General features: G+C 45.5%; 1 protein-coding gene across 9 annotated transcripts in view; it reads left to right on the forward strand.

Annotated features, from left to right (window-relative positions):
* pbx3b (pre-B-cell leukemia homeobox 3b) overlaps window positions 1–23,213 on the forward strand; it is a 100,727-nt gene extending 77,514 nt beyond the window's left edge. For 2 of the 9 annotated variants that reach the window (XM_036526197.1, XM_036526196.1), the window contains 5 exons: window positions 2,707–2,897; window positions 4,661–4,796; window positions 5,781–5,810; window positions 14,028–14,193; window positions 14,868–15,224. In XM_036526197.1, coding sequence (XP_036382090.1) covers window positions 2,707–2,897; window positions 4,661–4,796; window positions 5,781–5,810; window positions 14,028–14,193; window positions 14,868–15,148 — 804 coding nt within the window. In that variant the 3' untranslated portion in view covers window positions 15,149–15,224. Of the gene's footprint in view, window positions 1–2,706; window positions 2,898–4,660; window positions 4,797–5,780; window positions 5,811–14,027; window positions 14,194–14,867; window positions 15,225–15,484; window positions 15,931–17,055; window positions 17,146–21,739 lie in introns of those variants that run through there. The other 7 variants (XM_036526200.1, XM_036526205.1, XM_036526203.1 and 4 more) reach the window with 7 other exon arrangements.
* The last annotated feature ends 222 nt before the right edge of the window (window positions 23,214–23,435 follow it).

Here is a 23,435-nt window from a genome sequence, read left to right on the forward strand (position 1 = left end):
ACACAGTGCCTTGCAGTGAGATTAAATCTGGGTGCTGTTCTGAGGTCAGCCGTGCGGAAGGGCTTAGAACACTTGGTCAAGCAAGTGAACCTCCAGTGACCGCAGCCATTCCGTGCCTTTGTGATGCGCCCGGCGCCACGGCAACGCTCACAAAGTTCTGGGAGCCCTGGATACAGGAGTGCGTGCCATGCTGAGCTCTCCGCTGCTCGGGGAATTCCCTGCTCTTCTCTGCCATCCTATAGGCATCCAGGGGCCTATTTTTAGAGCCGTTCCCAGGATGGGGGGAGACAGACGCCTGGTACTCTCCAGGCACCATTTCTCAGTGGCGTATAACGGCTTCATTGAAATTCAGCCCCAGGAATGAGGTTGCTCAAAATTATCCCCAGGTCCGCTCAAGCAGTGATAAGACACATTGAGCTCTTCTCACACAGGAAAGTGGCAGCCATTCTCTGTTTTTAAGAAACAGCCCAAAGAGGTCGTACTTATTAACCTCAAACCCCCCCCCCCCAACCCCCCACTCATCTGCATATTATGTATTGTCATAAAGGTATTGCCTGCCACTGACATCCCTGAATATTCATCATAAACGGCTGAATCATTAAATGAATTTTAAGGAGAACACTGATGGGAAAAGCTAATAAAACACTGAACCATGCACCTCAGTTCTCACCCTTACATCATGAGGCAAAATCAAACGGTTATCTTCGCTGCCGTCCGTCTCTTTTTCAATCTTGTATTCCCGTAATTGAAAATAAATCCTGTCCCTTTAAAGTGGCTTAACTAAACCAGTTGAGCATTTACAAACTGAATTTAACTAGCACTAGTGAAGTAATTTTGAAAATAAAGTATTAGCTTCTTTTTAAGATTATTTTATAATGGAATAATTTAATGTAGTGATGTTAAATAGAAACTATTGAATCTTTACAGTGGTGGAGTCACGGGTACATTTTTTACTTTGAGAGTTTTTCTGCAGGAAAAAGAATATAGTACACTGTTTATTATCATAATTAATGGAGGTAACTCTTCCTGGCCCCTGTGCAAACAGTTTCAGGTTACTTTGGCCACAGAGAGAAATTAGCACACAAGCAAACCTACCTCTGCCTGTAAAATCCCATTGTACCCCAGCTCAGTAACGGTAAGGGATCAAATGTTCTGTATCGAACGCGATCTTTAACATTGGAAGGCCAGTCTATAAAAACACTACCCTTTAAAGAGCAACACTGCAAAACCTGACCCATTGGCCCCCTTTCAGGGATAAAACTGATTCATGTTAGAGATGGTTACAGAGGTGGTTTGATTCCCTAATAAAAAGATTATTAGAGAATATGTATGCCTGAAGGCAATATGCTTTATTGCTGCGTTTGTGTAAACATTTTAATTCTCACAAATGTCTATTTTGCAGTAGAGTAAGATTTGGAAAATTGTCTCCCCCAGAAGTTGCCCCAAACCATTTTAGTTTTTCAATTCTTTTTTTCTTCTTTCAGTATTTCTTTGTTTAGTATTAATGAAGTAAAATGCACAAAGCGCGCTTTAAGCTGAATCTGTCTGAAAGCCCCCTTAATTGCTTTAAGACTTTTTCCCTGCAATTAAAGCACCCATACATCCAATTCCCTTTACAGGCACCTCAGGTATATAAATGTAAGATGGATGGTGATTGAAACGGGCCGTAAAGTGAGCCGGTGGCGATGAGTACGGGATAAAAACAGTGTGTCCGTGAACGGGCCGCCCGCGAGAGAGCCGAGGCCAAACCGCACCGGCAGGAGAAACCTGCACGGGCCTCACAGTAAACACCATCCTTCCGCACACACTCGACCGCACGCTCTGCCTTTTACCTTTTCTTTATTTTGAGTTTGGAGTATCGCTGCTCGCACAGCGGCTCAGATACAGGCGACGCTAAACGGCAGTAAAGCTGTTTAATCAGCGCGTTGGTTGGTGGGAGAGAATCAGACGGTCTTTGCAAGATAAAATAAAAGGTGTTATACTGATGGCTCAGCAGGTCTGTGTGGTAAATTAGTCTAATTTACTTCCAGCACTCTGAGAGGGGGGGAGAAAAAACAACACTTCGCCCGGAGTGAATGCATCTTTCTTAAGGGTGTATCCAGATTTTAATTATCTAAATGTAAATACTTAACGAATTTTACTTAGAGTAATGAGCTAAAGTGTGCACTACATAAATGAGTTGTTCTAATTAATCATGTATGAACTACTGGTTTAACGAAAAGCTGTTTAAATTCTCCCGGCGCTGGGCAAATGCCAAACTGCAAATCGGCATTTGCATTCATAGATGACTTCACCTATTAGGCTGTTGAAGTGTACGGCGGTGGTGGCGGTAACGCGGGGTGCTGCTCTGTTGTGGCAGGGACCGCAGAAGCTGCACTCACATGAACCCGACGCCGGGCAGAAAGTTACTAATGACACACGCAAGGCATTCACGGTACTGAACATTCAGGTCACATGCGTGTCAGCAAGACTTCTACCTCTTTAATAAAGACACCGTTGATCTAAAATTAAAAAGAGATTTGGTAGGTTTTTGGAAAAAAAAAAGATTGGGCTGCAGGTTTTGTTTTATATTAGTGCACTCGTAGGGAAAGCGTTGACTGTTTTCCTGAGTCGTCACAGCAGGTGAAGAGACTGGTCATGGTGTTGCTTCCTGCTCCAGCGTGACGCTGTGTCCTGGCCCCACTCCTCTCCCCCCTCCCTCTGCAGGCGTGTAACGAGTTCACCACCCACGTGATGAACCTGCTGAGGGAGCAGTCTCGAACCCGGCCCATCTCACCCAAGGAGATCGAGCGCATGGTGGGCATCATCCACCGCAAGTTCAGCTCCATCCAGATGCAGCTGAAGCAGAGCACCTGCGAGGCCGTCATGATCCTGCGCTCCAGATTCCTCGACGCCAGGTGTGTGTGTGTGTGTGTGTGTGTGTGTGTGTGTGTGTGTGTGTGTGTGTGTGGAGGCATTGTCTCCCTATCTAGGCCACTGTTCATAGAGAAAGAAACTGCCTGGTACAGTATATGTGATGTCTGCTGGAGCTGTTTCATGTTCTAACAATAACAGTCCATGTGGATCAATGGAGGGAGCTGGGGGGGGTGTGGGGTGTTGGGGGGGTGTAGGTTTGTCACGCTGAGATGGGAGGGCTTTGGCATTAAGCAGACTGTAGAGCCACAACTAGCAGTGGGTATGCAGGTACATGCAGTCACCTGGGACAGAGATTCACCCCTCGATTCAGTCAACATTCATCCTTTATTGTGACCCTCAGATAAATGTTAAGTGTTCACATTCTACCAATGCAAATATCATTTCTTTTCATTCATTTTGGTGAAATCTCAAAACTGTGTTTGTGGGGAAAAGAAGACGCAATACTGTGAGCCAATGTTAAGAGCAAATGTTGACTAAATTTGGGCTGATCTTTTAATTCATAAACCACACAATGGTTTGAGAACTAAAGGTAAAAAGCCCTGGCTTACTTTCACAAACCTTTAGCGGTGAGATAAAGACCGGGTGCAGCTGTACCCCCCGGTTCGCGCCCCGTTATTCGTGGAGAGCAGCGCTCGGCAGATTGTCAGATTGCGGCTGGGCTGTGCCGGCCTGGGCATCTCCGATGCTGGAGAGCTTCCAGATGGGCTGTGGGCCGGATGGCTACATCGAAACGCGGTCTCCTCTCACCTTTGTTCAGTCAATCCCGCCGACACACCTGAGGGCAGTTAGAGCAAAATGAAGTAAAAGTGAAGTAATTTGGGTAACAGGGAGGCCATCGGCAGGTGTGTCCGATTACCCTAATCACAAGCAGTTGGTGGAACAGAGGTCTGGGGGGTGGGGGGCTGGGGGGGGGGGGGCGCGGAGCAACTCCGGGCTGGGGGGAAATCAAGCAGAAGCCCATTGGCCAGCCGCTATTACGCGTGGAGGGAGGTAAACAGGGCGAGATAAGCCGGCGTACCCTAACGGCATGAGTAACGCTCGAGTGAGGGCAGCGGGCCCTGGCGCTAGTTGCAGAGGCGTGAAGCGTCGCCGCGTCATTTCGGGCGGCGATGCTCAGCTGGGCGTGTCGTGATTTCTGTAATGCGGCGAAGTTGGCTCCAAGCGGGCGCGCCGCCCCGTCTAAACGCTCCCATTAGCCTGCCCCGTCCGCCGCACTAAACACCCCAAATTATACACCCCGGCTGGGGACGGCGAGCCCACAGAGGCGAGAGAAACAATGTGTGCAGGAACAGTGGTGCCATGCTCCTCCAGTCAGGCGAGGAAGTCCTCAGACCCCTAAATCACATCAGTTCCACCGTGTGTGTGTGTGTGTGTGTGTGTGTGTGTGTGTGTGCGTGTGTGCGTGTGTGCGTGTGTGCGTGTATGTGTGTTTGCAGTCTAAATGAAGACTAAGTTCCCTGTGCAGTCTAAGGTTGATGAGCGTTGTCCTTGCCGTTGATCTGCAAATTTAAGTGTTACACTCGCTTTCACTCGCTTTTGCTTTCATCTGTTTTTACACGATGTTGTGAGTTCAGAGTTCATTCAAATGAAATGGAACATGTTGGGGGAGAAGTGTGGAGAAGCGTAGCATCATTTCAGACCAGAGTGTACTCACTGTAGGATGGATTCTAGGCCTGAGCCTATATCTGTTTAGGCATTAATCAGCCTGCCTACTTTTTCCCCCTTGTTTTTTTTTGCTTTTCAGACGGAAAAGGCGGAACTTCAGCAAGCAGGCAACGGAAATCCTGAACGAGTATTTCTACTCCCACCTCTCGAACCCGTACCCCAGCGAAGAAGCCAAAGAGGAGCTGGCCAAGAAGTGTAGCATCACCGTGTCCCAGGTGGGTCACGACGCCGCCCCTCCCCCGCCTCCCCCCCCTCCCCGTCCCCTGGGCACGCTGGCTGGTGGGCATCAGGGTGGTAAAGGCAGGAGTGGAGCCTGCCAGTCAAGGTGTGATGTCACAATCCACGCTTGAGCTGGAGCCGAAAGGGAACCTCACCCGGAGGCAGCCATTGGCTAGAGAGGAAGTCGGGGGCAGGGCTCCCAGACTCCTCCTCGTTGGGCTTCCTCTTCCTCTCGGGTTCCGGAGTCCCCTGCCTTTCTTCTCGTTCCCATCCGCCACGTGTGTCCGCCTCACCCGACACGGGTCCGGGCTTAGGCCCCCACTGCACCGACGCAGCTGTGTGTAAAATCTCTGAGGTGGGAGGAACGGATCACAGACTCCGTGCGCTTAGGCCCAGACGACCAGGCTGAACAAATGTGAACTTTAAGGTGAATAAGCGTGATCAAGGGTGTTCAGTAGGGAGCTAGCCCTTTAGCGGGAAAGGCCCTGGCCTCCATTAGAGCTTATTTTTCATACCCACCTCACTCACTCCTAGTTGGGTGCCAAAGTCACCCAGCGTACTTATTACAGTGATGTTCCCACTCTCCCTGGCCTTAAATTGGCGCCATCCTGAAGGCAGTAGTGTCCCACACTCCCAACCCCCACATCCAATCCAGTCTGTTTGAATTAAAACAAAATCTCCAGTTCGACCCTCCCACCCACACCCCACTCTGCCTCAAGCCACTGCGTCGTTAGGGAAAGGGGTGAGGGTTGGGGGGGTCACTCCGATCACCTTAAAATTCTCAGGTACTGGGCTCAGTCCAGTCCAGGCACTATCGATCTCACTCCATGTGTGCTCCTCTTGGAATAACCACGACAGACTAATATTGGTAGAGAATCATTTATGATCTGCAATGTCTTCTGACTGTTGGGAGGGGGTGTGGTTGGGGTGTGCGGAGTGTAGAGTCAGATACTGTAAAAGCCATTCTTTTTTACCTTCAGGGGGTGGGAACCACCATCACAGTATCGCAGGTATGTCACCACTTCTCCTGATCCGCTGTTGTTGTTTCTTTTATTTGTATTTTTTTTAATTCGTATATGTATGTGCACCAACACAGTCCCCCAAAACCCACACAGGCTGCCACGCCCGCCACTTGATTGACATCTCAGATCAACACACAGGTCAGGGGAGTGGGAGTGCATGAGACCTCCATGAGTGAGCTGGGTTAGAATCAGGCCTTTGTGCTGTAACTAGGAGGCCCTAAAAGTCTTTGTCACATCAGATCGTCTTTTTTATAGAGGAATGTGTTGCTAGCAGATATGCAGCCCATGTGTTCAGAATTTTAGAGTACAGTTGTAGAATACTGTATATTCCACCCCTCATTATGATGTCATACAGCAGAAACTGACCACACCCTCCATGTCAATGTCACATGATGTGTTCTGTTCAATGTTTTTTTTTTTTTTTTTTTTACTTTTTGTTCTTCCAACTGTCACTCAAATGAACAATTAACCATGTTTTATTGGAGAGTGAAAATTGTTTTGTCTCGAGCTTTGATTAGTACCATAGCCTGACCTGATGGACGTGATTTAAAACGTTGGTGTGCCGTAACTTTCCGTGTCCCATTCAGTAGCGTGACGATGTCGGCATGGGCTCAGTTGTGAGCTGCAGACCTTCAGAACAATCAGCAGACAGTGAGCGTTTGTTTATACAGAAAGCCCTGCGCTTGACTAAAGAGCGTTCTCGGGGGACTAAATCAATCTATCTGAGTGAACCGGGACACAAGAGGCCCTTTCACAACTCACTTGAACTTGTCTCGAGCACCATTACCAGTGCCCTGTTAGATAGTCTGGGAGGCCTTTGCAGGCAAACTTGCCATCTGTTTTTAGGTGCTTGAGTTGAGTCTGAGAGGGAGCTGGAGTCAAGCGCTGAAGGCCGTGCCAAGGCCTTTCACAAGAAAACAATCGTTGTAACCCCCCCCTCTCCACGCTTCAGGTCTCGGTAGTGCAGAATACAAACCCTGGGCAGGGTACACTGTATGGATCACTGAATGGTTGCACATAAACGCTCCCAAGTCTACCTGTGAATTGGAATACAGCTTTGGTATCTCTAGACACCCAGACCCTCTTTATCATTTATGTGCTGCACACTCCCCTCCTCACAGAAGCAGATCAAAGTTTTACAATGATTTTCATTAACCGTTAATAACTGTTTATAATGATTACAGCTTATGGGAGAAAGGGCAGCAAGGATCAGCACAGAATAATCACAGATTCATTATCCCCAGCTGCCAGTCAGCTCAGCCATTGTTTAGGAGGACTTTGTAGTACATTATAAGGTAGTACAGTGCACAAGGTAGTACATTATAATGCTTAGTACACAGGATAGGTAAATTGAGGAAAGGTGATGCATATTCATGGCGCTTCGGCAGGATACTCTCTGCTTTCTGTACTTGTTTTTCCATTCGTTGTGTACTTCACACCTGCTTGCCTGTGTGGCTGCCTTCTCATCTCGTTACTTAGGTTACGTGTTTTTTTAGCATGATTACCTGTTTATCCAGCTGTATGTGCGTAAAAGCATTTCGGGTTAAGTACCTCACTTAAGGGTAGAGCAGCAGTGCCCCATCCGGAAATTGAACCTGCAGTCCCCTGTGTCACACTGCCAGTGATAGTCAGTGACGGCTTGTACTTCCTCTAACTTCTTGACCGTGATTTTGCTTTGCTTACTGAGATGAACTGTAGTTCGGATGCGGTACCTAACAGTGGTTTTCAGGAACGGGAATATGAATATACAGTAGAGCATTTCTAGAGGAGGTAGTTCTTATTCTGCACTCATACAGAAATTTCACAATGGAAGAGGTGTTTCTGCCAGCGCACTGTAGTCGAAGCCTGTGTACGAGAAATGTGCTCTCGGCATCCTGCCAAAGTGAGAAAATCAGCAGTGGAAAAGAGTCATTGTGAATGACACCATCGCACCAGGTTTTGTAGTTGGGTATGAGGAGATAAGGTGAATCATAACTAAATAAGAATCTGCAGTGTCTCTGGAGGATGAGTCTGCTGTTATTCCCTGAACAGTGGGTGACTTGTTTATCCGTGGAGCAGGACGCAGAATTCCCCGGGATCCTGGGTTTTGATTGGCCGCGGTGTCAGCCGCGGCCGCTGGTGATGTGAGGGGAGTTAATGGTGTTGTTGATGGAATTACTGCAGTTCATCAGACGATTGCTCACAGAGATGCACCGCGCCATCTTGTTATTTCGCTCGGTCGGTACGTCCAGCGAGCGCGAGTGTCTCTCGCTGCCCGAGCAAACGAAGGAGTCTGATTAGGGCACCGTGTGCGTGTTGGGCTGCGTGTGTGTGTGCGCGCGCGCGTGTGTGTATGTGTGTGCGTGTGCATGTGTATGCATGTGCATGCTCGTGTGTGTGTGTGCACGTGTGTGTGTGTGCGCGAGTGTGTGTGTGTGCGTGTGTGTGCGTGTGTGTGCGCGTGTGTGTGTGTGTGTGTGTGTGTGTGTGTGTGTGTGTGTGTGTGTGTGTGTGTGCGCGTGTGTATGTGTGTGTGAGAGTGTGCGTGTGTGTGTGCGTGTGTGTGTGCGAGTGTGTGCGTGTGTTGGGGTTCATGATTGATCAGATCTTCACCGCCCTGGTGAGAGGGCACTGGGCTCAGGCGAGAGAACACCCGCCAAGCCCATCCGGTTGCATCTTATTTGCGGCTGGCCCACTCTGATCACGCGCCGTTCGAATGAACGACACTTATCAATATTTTAAGTCATTATATATTTAGAGGAACAATGCCCGGGGTTAATGTGTTAAGTATTAATGAATTCCGCTCCATTATTGATAATATTAGCAGCGGAGCCTGTGAAAGCACCTCTGTCAGTATAATTAAGCCTGGGTTTGAGGTTTCATTAAGGGGGCTCCGCAGAGGAGATTATTAATCCAGTTGTATTGAGACCTTGGAAAGAACACCACCCCCCCCCCTTAAGTGACAGCAGAAGTGTATTGACCTGGCTCGAGGAGAGAATGCTGGTGAATTATTAAGTGTGGCTGTGTGGTCCTGTGTGCACCACAGTCAGAAGGAGCAGGCCTGATGTTGGGTTGTTTTACGGAGTAATGCATTGCCCTGTGTGCACGTACGTCCCCCCCTTTATTTTGGCTTGCAGGGGGGTCGGCTGACTCGCCCCGTCCACCCCCCCCCCCCACCCCCCCGCCCAGACAGGAAAGCTGCGTCAGCGGGCAGCCAGGTACACTGTAAAACCCGATCGGTTCTGCTGGTCTGTACTGCCAACAGCCACCTCATGTCCTGGCCGTTAATAGGCTGCTTGTCCTGCAGGGTTCGGCTGGTAGGAGAGGGACAGATCAAACAGGATTCTCCCCCTCACCACCTGCAGTGGGAACACTGCAAACCCCTGCTAGGGCCAGACAAGCCTGCAACACCATGCAGTGGTTAAACACAGACGTAGCATCGCGAATAGCTACATCTGTGAGCGCGGATCGATAACGCTCCAGCCGTTTCTAGTCCCCCGGTTACCCTCGTGTTACCCGAAAATACGCACTGAAGGAAACAAGGTACCTTCACATGAAGTTCCCCTTCAAACAATGTGTTAAAAATAACAGTCCCAAAAATATTACCCACTTATTACTTGTATGTAACCAAACAGAGAGCAATATTAGTACATACATAATCGATTGTGCTGCATTTAGAAATTTTACAGAAAATTATTAAAATGTGTTCATATTACACAGGCAGCACACAGCGAATCTTTACCCACACCAGTGCGCGCTCTCAGCTGTACTGTGAAATAAAGCCCTGTCTCATGACTGTACTGTATTGAAGCATATTCATATTTTATCTCAGATCTGAACTTTCTGATTGGACACTTGGCTCACATTACTGCCCAGCCTTTGTAAGGGTTGTCTCCTGGTCTAACCTCCTGTAGGGACTTTACCTCACATTTGCATGCGTTTATCTCTGGCCTCTCCAAGACCCTCCTCACCTCCTCCATCCTCATTCTGTAAGGGCTGCTATGCGTAAGTTTAGATCACAGGCATTCATATTACATTATATTTATACACAGGCATTCATATCTTATGCTTTGTGTTGTACCCTGTCTTACTTGTAAGCCGCTTTGAATAAAAGCGTCTACCAAATGAATACATGTAAATGTAAATGTTAAGCAGCCAGTCAATACTTTCTCTTCCATAGAGCCCAGTGTATTAGCATGTCCACTCAGACACACTGGGCATGTGGACACAGGTAGAAAGCACAGGGATGTACTGAAAGCAAGCAGGATACCTGACCCCCCTGGGCTGTGCACAGGAGGAGACTTAACACTTCAGGGCCGCTGAGTTTGTTAAGCAGGTAATGGCCAAGGGTCAAGTCAGACAATAACAGCACCCTCCTCCTCCTCAGTCCCGAGCAAATCACGGAGACACTCACCATGGAGGCCAACTTGAGGGGGTGGGGTGGGGGGGTCTGGGGGAAAGAAGGAGAGGTGGTGGGGCAGACAGCTGGATAAATGCTTTTCCAGGTCCAGACAAAGCCTGTATCCAGAGAGACTGAGGGTTTGTGCTGGGAGAGGAAGGCACCGGCTTCATGTTTGAAGAGAGGGGTGGTGTTGTTAATTACGTGGACGTGCTCTAGGCTGCTGGTAACTGTTGATTTCTGCAGTCTGTGATAGGATAAAGCTGCAGTGCTATAATGTCATACCTAAAACCGGTACATACTATGGTGATTAATTATTGATGAAACATCGCTTCATAGCTTCATGCATATGTACAATATTTAACATTTTGTTGTTGTCAGAATGTTCACATATATCATTGATATATACATACATTATATATATATATATATATATATATATATATATATATATATATATATATATATATATATATACACACACATAGTGTCAGATTTTCTTAATGAGTAGGGTTCTGTGAGGTTGATATGCTTATAATTGCTGCCAGTGCGTGTGAATATAAGGGTAGGTTGTTAATGAGCAGTACAGCTGTAGGCAGTAAAAAAGACAGCATGCTGCTCCCCATAGAAGAAAGCATTCAGTCTTACAGTCATTACAGGGTTAAACCTGAAGAGTGTATTAATATCTATGTGTAATACACAGCATATACACTGTGACTGGAGTAAGAGTAAGAAAAATGTGACAGATTCGGGACAAAGCTGGGACAGCAATATTAATAAACCATCAAAAAGAGCAATAACAATAACAATGAGGATGGTGGTGATTTAATTATCATTATTAGTAGTATATATACAGGTATTGTTAGAGAGAGATATGTACTAGTAGCCATAGTAGTACAGTGTAACACCCTGACTCCTATAATAAAAATCAACAATACTGCTACTACTACTACTACTACTACTACTAATAATAATAATAATAATGATAATAGTGGCCAGTAGGGCTGCGTCTGCCTTTTGTATGTTTTTTTTTTTTCTTTTTTTGTGCCTGGTTGTAATCACTCGCTTTAGCGCTGTGATAACTGTAAGTGCTATGCATAAAATCATGTTGAGGCTGAGGAGAATTCATTACAGCGGGACCCTTTTGGTAACTCCGCGCCGCTGATAAGTGACTTCTTTATGATGCGCTCCGCGGCCCGTAGGTGTCATTGGAGCAGACACTGCGGCAGCCCGGCTCCTCCATTTGATTTTATAAAGAATGGATTAAAGGCAGACCCAGCCATTACCCGCTGATGTAGTCTGCCCGTGTAGCATTCAGTAAAAACTGCTCATCGAGGGCAACGCTGAGGGTTTGTGAGTGTTAACTGCGATCTGTGCGCGCAGTAGGTACCGCCGCGGAGTGCCTCACGTCAGTATTTCAGAAGATAAATATGAGTTTGATTGCCTATTTTCACAAGCCGCACTGATGAGGGTCTGTGTGGCAGGGACGTTAGAGAGGTTGGGTAGTATCGTTTCGGTGGAACGAGGGGAATTCTTGCAAAAAGCAGCGTGCGGAATACTGCATGCATTCAGTGTGTTATTCAACAATTATTATTGGGCAGTCTGAACCTGATACTAATGAATTCCCTTTTCTGTGTTTGATAGTAGTCTAGTCACTATTAATCAAAGTCATTTCATTCATGTTTACTGTTATCCCGTTTCATCGTTTTTTCGAAAGCCTCGAGGCTGCGTCTGCCGTGCAGTTCCGCCTATCCCGATTCATAAACGTCACGCGTGCCACAAGACCCGCATATAATTTGAGGTCATGCTTGCTAAGATATTATCCGGCTATTCTTTGTGTTTAGATATTGTAAGGCAGGGGAAGCTAGACAATATACTTTTATACTTTTATTATTTTGTTTGTTTCTCTTTTTTTCTTTCTTTGTCTCTGTTTAAGGAGAGTTTGTGTGCATCATTTCTGCGCTTAAAAGCCTGCTGTAAGCGTTAAGTAAAACAGATGATGGCTAGTCCTTTCATTGCTTCCAATTAAACCTTGCTTGTTAGTTTAACCTCTAGGTAAACCCATCAAACAATTGATGTGAAGGAAACACAGCCAGCAGTGGCTTCGCTTGAATGGTCATTAATTTTAATTGCCCAGATATTAAAGATTTAGAAGCGCGGAGACTCGCGGAATAGAAATGATGTGGAGCCGTGTAAATCCACTCTCTTTTCGGCAGTTTTGCCCGGGTTCCCGGGCTGCTGTGGAATATTAAAATTTAAGCGCAGGAATGGAAATGAGATAAAGCTTCATTAGGGACAGCTGCTCGTGGGATGGTCCAGCATGAGGCTGCAGGAAGGAGGGGCGCAAGGGGAGGGATATGACAGAGGTGCACGATCAGCGACGGACAGGCTGTTAGGAAAAAAAAAAACTACTATAATCTGTTTATTATTCCACAATAAATGCAGTCTAAGCATTCAGCCAAAGATTTTTTTTACTTAATTTCGTTTGTTATACAAATTGAAGGATTTGCATCCTTTCAGTAATGTTTATGTATGGTTGCATGATTATTATTATTATTATTATTATTATTATCTGAAGTAATACAGATTTAACTTTTCAGGGATGCCAGGAATTTGCTATGAACAGGTTTTGCCATGAATAGGGCCCCTCACAAGTGCATTAGCGTTGGTTTGTTACATGCAGGGGGCTAGAACATTAAACTGTTTTGTCTGATGTATCGTGTTTCTTAATAAATGCACTGCACTAATACATATTTTCCCTCATATTTTTTTTTTTACTAATGCTGGTAATGATGTAATAATGAAAGCAAGTTACTTTATTGTGATGATTAATGTTTTGTGTTTTATTGTTGTATTCATGTTAAAACTTATATATCATTGGATTGTTTTATTAACCTTATAACTTATTAGGTTAATGACATACACGCATGTAAAATCAAACAGCCATTCAGGCTGACAGAACCGAACCATTTCATCAGCGTTTTAGAAAAGGCCTAATGTTTGAGATTCCAGGGAGGTTACGTAGCATGGATACTGGGCTGTAAGTGTGGAAACCAAGCCCAATGATAAAGTACGACCTAAAATCGTATTATAAAGTTTTGCACTGAGTCCATGCAGATAAGGAAGAATGTGAGTGAAGCTTGCGGGGTGGTTTTAGTATTTTGTGACCTCGTAAAAGGCCCCTCGCCCATGATGTGGCAGGTGGGCGTCGATATATATCGCCTGTTGAAATTTCCGTGAAAAAGGCGAAAAGCCACATTCACCTACCGAATTTCTGATGAAAAAGGCCAGTGAAAGCCAGATTTTGCGGTGATTAATGTCACGTTGCTCTCTGCGTTTGCCGACATGTTCCCCATCCCAGCTCCACGCAGGGGCCTGTGAGGATCTTCTGCAGCCCCCCCCCCCAAAAGGAAGAGCAGCCCCCTCTCAGGGCCGTGGGATTCCTCTGTTCAGCACCATTTAGCCAATCACCCACAGCGGCGTTGTTAGCGGCAGCATCGGGAGAGCTGTAAGCTGTGTGTTGTCATAGACGAGCGACCCCCGGTGTATTGGCTCCGGCAGGAGACAAACAGAGAGTGTGGCATGCTCACATCCGTAATAACGCGCAGGCGAATCCTGATTATTGCTTAATTAGTCGGCGTACCCGGCGGATATTACCGCCGAGGTTGGGGGATTGTGTACTTGATGGACCCAGACGTGACATCTTGAAGCAATCACACTTCTCAGTGCACATCTCCTCGGCTGCCTTCACGTTTGACACCTCCGTTCCTCCCTCTGTCCCCCCCCACCCCCCACCCCTCCCCCCATCCCCGCCCACTCCCTCCCAGGTGTCCAACTGGTTCGGGAACAAGAGGATCCGGTACAAGAAGAACATCGGAAAGTTCCAGGAGGAGGCCAACCTGTACGCCGCCAAGACAGCAGTGACGGCCGCCCACGCCGTCGCCGCAGCGGTGCAGAACAGCCAGACCAACTCGCCCACCACACCCAACTCCGGTAAGTACGGCCGCACACCCTCCCAGCCAACCGCCAACACCCGCACACCCCCTAAACCCCAACCCCCCACCCCGCTCCAGATCACCTCCCCACTCACTCATTCACACTCACTCACTCACTCAGTCACACACTCCATGCATGCAGGCAGCCATGACTGACACTGCTCCCAGCTGGGGGAGAACAGAGCACCCCCCCACCACCAGCCCGCGTCTTTGGGGTCCACATAAGTCTGCAGAGACAGGCAAACTCACCCATTAAACAACATCACGAGTATGTCAACCAACAACCCAAATCTATTTTTGGTGGAAAAAAAAAAAATCAAAACAAATCAAACCGAACATGTTAGCGTGCTAGCATCCCTGTTCTTTCCCCTGTAACACTTCCCTAATTTGTCACGGTGTGTTCCCGTTGTGGTGTTGTATATATTGCTCATGATGACAGATTGAAACCTACCCCCTAGGAGCAGCCGAGTGCTCACACTCTGCATACATCACAGAGGAAAAAAGAATTAAAGAAAAAAAAAAAGGAATAAAATGCAGATGTAAATGAAAGGGTTGAGGACGGAGCTGTGAGCCTGGGCAGCCGAAAATGCCTGTGATGTGATGCTGAGTTTGGCAACGCTCAGTGGGGATGTGGTCAGCAGTTTGAAAGTGGTCCCCTTCTCTTGTGCCCAGGATTCCAGATGAAAGATGAAGAGTTTCAGCTGGACTCCGCAGAGAGCAAAAACACTCTTTTAACCAACATGTTCACTGGTACTGGACTTTTAATAAGCTTCTTCCTGTCCTTGTCATTGACATATACCCTCCCCACAACCTGTAACATGAGAGAGGGGATAGGCGGTGTGAAACACTTGGTAGCTTGCACTACCAATCAGAAATTGGACCTCCTTTTTTTTGTTTTATTTTTTGTTTGTTCGTTTCGTTGGTCATGTGATTTTTACGTTGCTTTTGATTGAACCTGTGTATCCTCCCCACAGTCGCAGTTACCCATGATCCTTTATTTACTCCTTCCTTCTGCGTTATTTTCCTTCCCTCTCCTTTATTTACCTTCTGGTTGCTTGCCTTAAGGACCCCTGTTTCTTTCTTTGGGGTGGTGGGGTGGGGGTGGGGTGTGAGTGTGTGTGTGTGTGTGTGTGTGTGTGTGTGTGTGTGTACATGCATGAGTGTGCGTGCATGTATGTGTGTGTGTGAACGTGTGAGTGTATGTGCGTGTGCGTGTCTCTCTCTCTCTCTTTCTCTCTGTCTCTCTGTAGCCCTCTCGTTATTCAGATACTTACCTCTTTCCTTTCTAGGTTCCTCAGGTTCTTATAACCTCCCAAACTCTGGGGACATGTACATGAGCATGCAGAGTCTGAATGGGGATTCTTTCCAAGGGGCACAAGTTGGAGCCAATGTGCAGTCACAGGTAGGAGATACTGGCCAGGGACACAGACCCGTGTGACAGAACAGAGCCCCCCTCCCGCTCCCTGCCCCCCCCCCTTCCATGCCTTGCCATTGCTGAGCCATCAGCCGTCTGGTCCGGAGCAAACAAGATTGCCCACAGATTTGAACCAATCAGATCCATTCAGAAGTATCGCTCCCTTATTCCGATTGGCATTTGACTCTTCCTTTTAAATGCTGGGTGACTCTCATTGGCTATGGATGGATAACTGCGGTCTACCCCCAAATTGCCCGCTTCCCCCGTCTCCTTTTAATATTTATCTTTACAATATGCTACCCTCAAATAATATTACAATAATCAAATAATAATAAAATAATCAGTTCTGCCACTTGACTGAAATCAGATCTGGATTCAGTTTATTTCACAAAGATGATTTACCTTAAGATACTTTAGCTAATTGGTTTTTTTTTTTTTTTTTAAACTTTTGGCTGTGACTCTATTGAAGTCAATATGTTGTGAATGCCTTTGGCTCTGACTTGAGCTCTTGGGATGGGTTTTGGGTGTGTGGTATTTCCTTAATCTCTGTCGTTTCCTCTCCTTCGCTGTCCTTCATTCATTGTGATTGTGCTTGGTTCCCGGTGCCATGGTCACGCTGTCCCTCCTACGTCCCCGCGGTCACCTCATTCACAGAGAAAAAAGGCCCCGCTGCACAGTGACTGTATTTCTGAAACTCTGAGAGTTGGATGGTACTTGTAAAGCATTGTAAAAAGAAAGGGGCAAAAAAGCTTGAACTTGATGGTAGATTTTAGTTCAGAAATATAATTAAGCCCCTCTCTGCTGGAGTGTGGGAGGTAGTGTCCCTGTTTACATCAGTGCCCTCCTGGTGCGTGTGTGTGTGTGCGTGCACATGCATGTGTGTGGGGGTGTGTGTGTGGGTGGGTGGGTGTGTGCGTGTGTGTACAGAGGTACAGGGCAATGACCCAATAAACATAATATGCTATTTCACAACTCAGTCAGAGATGAAAGTCGCAGTGTATTGCTGCAGGGAGTATGGGCGTACTGCTTTCTCTGCAGCCACAACTTCCCTAACATGCTGTGCACAGCGGACCAAGTGTCACCTAGTGTCATTCAGAAATACAGCGCAAGAGAGGAACTCAGGTTTGATGGAACCCTTTGAGAACAGCCGCAAAGCCATCAGTCCTCCACACTCCATCAGCCACTGTGTTGTGCGTGTGTGTGTGTGTGTGTGTGTGTGCGTGTGCGTGTGTGTGTGTGTGTGTGTGCGCGCGTGGGTGTGCGCGCGTGGGTGTGCGCGCGTGGGTGTGCGCGTGTGTGTGTGTGTGTGTGTGTGTGTGTGTGTGTGTTGCATATCGTTCCACATGGGGGGAGAGGTGTGCGCGTGTGGTGACCCGGGGGTGGCGTGACTTGACAGGGTTGACCTCCTCTCCCCCCTCTCTCTCTCCTCCCCCCCCCTTCCTGCAGGTGGATACCCTGCGTCATGTTATCAGTCAGACGGCAGGATACAATGATGGCCTGGGGGGGAATTCTATGTACAGTCCACATGGCTTAAACGTAAGTCTGTCTCCTATCACATGCAAGAGTATAACGATGGTGATGATGATGATGACGATGATGGTGGTGATGATGATGATTATGATGATGATGGTGGTGGTGATGATGATGACAATGGTGGTGATGATGATGATGGTGGTGGTGATGATGCTGATGATGGTGATGATGATGGTGATCATGATAATGATGATAATGGTAAATCTGTTATATTATTAAGGTTATTTACTATTATCTTCAGTATCATCAGTGGATGTAGTTGCAATGTAATAAAGCTTTATTTTTTACTCGTCACTGAAAATCAGATGCACGAAGTGGAGGATAATGATGATAGTGATGATGGTGATGATGATGGTGATGAATATGGTTATAATTGTGGCAATATCAAAGATGATGATGATGACACAGGGCCTTCAGGAGCAGGCGAGAACTCATTCTGCACACCCGCACAGAGACCGAGCTGCTGTAGTGTGGCACGGATATGTGACAGGCAAGATTAGGGACTACCCCAGTGATGGGAGTCCGTGTTAATGTGTGGAGAGGAGTGTTGATAAATTTTAACACACACACACACACACACACACACACACACACACACACACACACAAGGAAATATCAAGTGTGAGAGCAGAGGAAGAAAAAAAATTAAATTCAGAAATGTCAATCTACGCCCCCCCCCTCCTTTTTTCCTTTTATAAACATTTCATAAGACCGTAACCTATAGCAAATCAGCATGAAAAGCCTTTTAGTTGTGTATCTACGTTTTCATTTAACTGTTTTGAAATGCTTCAGAGAATTTGCTGTATCCTTATCAGCATGATAAAATATGAGGCCAGGATTGCCTGCAGCTTCTTGCAGACATGAATTCCATCTACCCAGATGAGGACTGATAAGGAGGGGCCTTTTTTCTGTAATACAGTACACAATCTGAAACCACCAGAGAGAGTAAAGATTAATTTATTTGAAGAGAGAGAAAAGGGAGAGAGAGAGAGAGAGAGAGAGAGAGAGAGAGAGAGAGAGAGAGAGAGAGAGAGAGAGAGAGAGAGAAATGTTTGCTGACATCTTTCCTTCAGCAGTATCAGAGGGAGAAATATTAGCATTTGTTGTCTTTATGTGGCAATGAAAGGGATGGTTATGACTTGAAGGCTTTACACGGCTTCTCTTTTATCCCGTTTCACTCTTGTAACACAACCGTTATTCAAGGAAATGTAATAATATATAGTAGGAGCTGGTAAAGCTCATGGGATAAAATGAGAAAGAGAATATTTACATTTCATTGATAATTTTACTAAAAGCCATCTGACATTTAAGCTTCTGCTTTCTGAAAACAAACTAAAATGATTCCTGCCAGCAGTTGGCGTCAGTTGCAAACCCAGGTAGACTTTTTTTCTGCCTTCTGGAACATATATCATAAACATGACAGACTCATTTGTGAGTCATGATTCTGTGAGCAGTCCCACACATGCTGTAGATCTGTGATGATTGGTAGCATCAGAGACAGACTGCATTGATAATGAGCTGCTGCGTAGGTTCGACCTGGAGATGCTGACGTTTTGTTGGCAAATGACTTTTGAGGGTGGACAAGCGGCCTCCCCTTCTGTGTAGGAGCAGTGAAAGGGCGAATGAGTTTGGTAAAGCTCACCGCAAAACCGCTCACATTTTGACAGCTACTGCAACTACTGAAATTAGTCATGAAGCATCACATGGTAGCCCCGCCCCTATGTCACCTGACTCATACGCCCTCAGACCCACCTGGATCTGAGACCGCCCTGATTCACGCCAACCAGGCGGTTGAGCACAGATCCATTGCTCTTTTCACAAATGTCCTTTGAATGTTTGGCCAGACAACTTTCCAGGGATAGTTTGAAAAGTAAACCATATTAATTTATTTTTATTAATTTTATTTATCCCTATTTGGTTTTGCCCAACTAGATTAAAAACAGACAGCATAGACATTTCCAGCTTATCTCATGTAGAAACTTTTTTTTCTTGTCTTTTAATGTTAGGTGGGGGGCAGGCGGGGGGTGGACAGGGGGTATACAGGGAATTTCCATGGCAACATAAACTATTTACCAGAAAGTGATGCAATTTAATGCAATAACACTGAATAAACCTAACCTGGGTTAACAACATCACATTAATCATAAGCCATGCTATGAAACTGAATTATCTTACTTTCCTGGGCGCATCTTAAACTGGATAATTCCAAAGCAAATCCTGGCTCTAAATAAATAGCTCCCTCATAATAAATGTGATTTGATTCATAAAACCCTCCTCAACTTTAGTGGAAAACACCAATGCTTTGGTGTCTGAAGTCAATTTCACCCCTGACAACCAAAATACTGGCAGTATGAACCAACAAACAGAGCTAGGAGAAAGGGAGCAGACCAAGGCAGTCATTAGCGTACCCACAGCAAGGTGTCATTTCAGTTTTGCTGGGCGCCTTTTTGCCCCCCAGCACTGGGGACGATGTGCCAACCTCCAGCAGCCTCAAGTGAAGCAGTTCACACTCTCTCACTCCTCCTCTCCCTTTGCTACACTATTTAGGTCAACACACAGTTCATCACAGGCCAACAAGAGCTTGAGACTCCACAATACAGACACACTCATTTCCCCAAACAGCTAGTGAGAGTATCTGTTATATCTGTGGGGAGGGGGGTGGTTGGAGTGAAGAGAATCAACCATAAAAAAAAAGTAAAAAGGAAAAAAAAAACAGCAGAAGAGATTTTGAAAGGTGAATTAAATGGCAGTTGGGGAGGCCGTCTCGGAATACTCTTATTTCCATTCAGCAGACACCCCACAGCCGAGGGAAACCAGAATAATCTATTTATTGACCTATTCCAGGAACTCTAAATCAGCGAAATACTAATTCTGCCAACGAGCTCCGGGTGAACAGCGCGGTCCCGGTTTACAGTAATGCAGACGGATTGTTTTTGAAAACCAACCGCATCATAAATAAATTAGCATACGCTAACCTTTTGGGTTTGCTTTTTTTTTTTTAATTTCTTTTTTTATTTTTTTTTCCCCTCTCTGCGTGGATGGTTGGTCGTGATGGCGGAGGGAAAGGGATCCAGCAAAGGCTAGTTCCCGCCGCGAGCCAGCCGCAGTCAGGCCGGCTCAGGCTGCGCTCTCTCAGAAAGGCCCGCGCCGTCACATCCACTCAGCGTCCCCCCCACCCCCCCACTCCCCCCCTCCACCTCACCGACCCCACGCCTTCCCTCTTCCTGACTGACACAAAAATATGTAGCGACAAGCTGTCTGCCACTGCAGAAATCTGATTAGACATTGATTTCGGCAATTGCTTCTATTGGCTGGGACATAAGGCAAATTTGTTTCTGAGACTCTCTCTCTCTCTCTCTCTTTCTCTCTCTCCCTCCCTCCCTCTCTCTGCTGATGCAAGTGTAATGTAAAGAGTGACCGTGGGCGGGCTGGGTACTGTATCAGGGGAAGAGCTCCTATCTGTTGTTTATTTTTCTAACACGTTAATGTGCGTGTGATTAGGCTTGTGCATGCATGCGCACACACACACACACACACACATTAATGCACATGCACAGGAACACACACAGACAAACACACAGGAATACACACACACACTGGGTGGGCAGAGAATTCACAGAAAGTGGCTCTTAGCCTTTTTGTTAGTGTTAATTGACATGCATTTTCATAAATGCCAATCCTACATCTGCTGTTCCTCTCTGTATGTCTGTGTGCCTTTTTAATAGTGTATGTATCCTTATTTATATGAAAACAAATGTCCTGTTTGTGCCAATGTCAAAAGGAACCTTTTTCTGTACAAGAAGGGACATACATACACAAATCAATATTCATTAATTTTGTTATGGTTATTTAGATATAATTATTCAAGTATAACCAAATAATTTAAAAAATTACTGTGCTGTTATTTGCACATACAGTATTTGGGCATACACACTACTTTATATACACACTAACATTTAATTGTGCTAAAGTTATTTACAGATACAGTGAATTACACCTGTGCGTATGCAACTAAATGTCCTTCTCTGGTGCTGTAGTAATTTGCAGGTATATTAATTTGCAGATAAACACTATTCTGCAGTCTTTAATTGTATTATAGTCATTTGCAAGTATGCAGCCCTTAACATTATTTGAATTGTAATCATTTGCTCATGTACAGTACTTTATGTTCCTTACTTGTGGTGTGGTCATTTGCAGATACACCTAACTTTACTCAGTTGTGCTTTAGTCATTTGCAGACATACACTACTCTGTACTCTTTAATTGTGTTGTAGTTATTTGCAGATATGCATCACTCAGTAGGTTTCATGCTGTGGTCATCTGCAGATATACACTACTCTGCATTCTTTCATGTTCTTGCAGTTAATTACAGACACACAGCGCTGGCGGGTTTTGTGCTGTGGTTATTTGCAGATATACAGGACTGGACGGGTTTTATGCTGTGGTTATTTGCAGATAGACCTAACTTTATTCCGTTGTGCTGTAGTCATTTTTGTGCTATAGTTATTTTCAGTTATACAGCACTGGGTGGGTTTTGTGCTGCAGTTATTTTTGTGCTGTGGTCATTCACAGTGTCTCTGTGTCCTCCTCTCGGCAGGCTAATGGCGGATGGCAGGATGCTACCACTCCATCCTCAGTGATTTCTCCAACAGAAGGACCTGGAAGCGTACACTCTGATACCTCTAACTGATCACACTGACGCGTCCCCCCCCTTCCCCAAGCCGTAGAGCCCTGACTCACACAGACTGACCAACCAGAGAGCCTGAACAAACTCTTTCGGAACCAATTGTCCGCTGGCATCTTGTCAGGAACCCCCGCCCCCCCTCTTCGTCGGTAACTTCCGCCATCTTGGACTCCTGATTGTTCAGTGAAACTACACCACCCGCCCATTGCTCTTTCAGCCAGATACATATTTTTGTTTCCACCCTGGTTGACTTTTTAATCAATATGTATATCTAATAAATATCTACATTCAAATCCCTGCCTGATGCCCGTTTGGACAGCAGCAGGTAAAACCTCGGAAGCAAAGGCGTGCGAATGGAGCAAGGGCCAAATCAGGCTCTTCTCTTGGGTGTTTGGTTTTTTAATCTTCTCATTTCTTGCTTTTTTTTTTTGGCAAAATGTCCTTGAGTTCCCTTCTCCCTCTCTAGAAAGGCCTGTGTCCTCTGATACAAAAACACTAAAGGTCCCAATGAAAATTAGAATGGTCCTGACCATGAAGTATTTTAAGGATCAAGTGTGCGTTGGTATTACTCTGATTCAGTCTGATTTGGGAAATGCATAGCGTAACATTAGTGGCAACTCTGAGTGTTGTGTTTCTCTCTAGGTTCACTGTCATTGTACGTTTCTCCATAGCCCATTTAAAAAAGCAACATCTGCGTCACAAGTTCAGTATGCAAGAGTGATTTCTGATTATTATGTGCTAATGTATGTGCTCTACAGGGCTAAAGGCTACAGCTCCTGGCAGCTTGGGGAATTCATTTTTGATTGTTTTTCTTTTTTTTTTTTTTTAACCTTACACCCAACAATTTGCAATGTTCGAGAAATCTTTGCTGTGGCACTGAATTAGAAGTGGAAATAAATCCACAACGCATTCCATTCTTGGGAAATGCTTTTTAAAAAAAAAAAAACAAAAAAAACTGACGTCTTGACACCATTTCTTGCATAACTAAGTAAGTGAAGACAACCATTCTTCGATATTTTTAACATCATTTTTTTTTTTTTAACTTGGAAGTCACATTATATTGTATGTCTTTAACCCATTTTTGGAAATATCTATGGGTCTTACAGTAAAGCCAAGCAGTCACCATATTCCCTCATGGCAACTAAAGACACCAGTCACATACGACGTAATGTATATAATGTAACTTAAGAGTATATATACATCCCACCAATCAAAACACAGCTTTATTACCTCATGCGAACTCATAGAAACCAATAGAATTTCAACATGTTCTATAGCTTAGAGTGCTCACTTACTACCTCTAAACAATATCACTACCATTTTTTTGTCTTTTTTATTTTGTATTTTTATTTAGTTCATTTGATTGCATCTTGTAATAAACACTTTGTTTCCCCTCATGTAATCTAATGTATATTTTAATCTTTTAAGAAAATCAAGTTGCTTTCTTGCAACTTTTTAAAAAGTAAAAAAAAAAAATAATAATAATGATAATAATAAAATAATGATGAGGATAAAAAGCGTGTGGGAGGGTTTTGGGGAACGGGATGGGGAAAACGTTGGTCATAAATTAACACCAAACAGTAAAACTGTTGTAAATATGGAAGAACAT

This window comes from Megalops cyprinoides, chromosome 4 (assembly GCF_013368585.1).
Source record: "Megalops cyprinoides isolate fMegCyp1 chromosome 4, fMegCyp1.pri, whole genome shotgun sequence".
Taxonomy (NCBI): Eukaryota; Metazoa; Chordata; class Actinopteri; order Elopiformes; family Megalopidae; genus Megalops; species Megalops cyprinoides.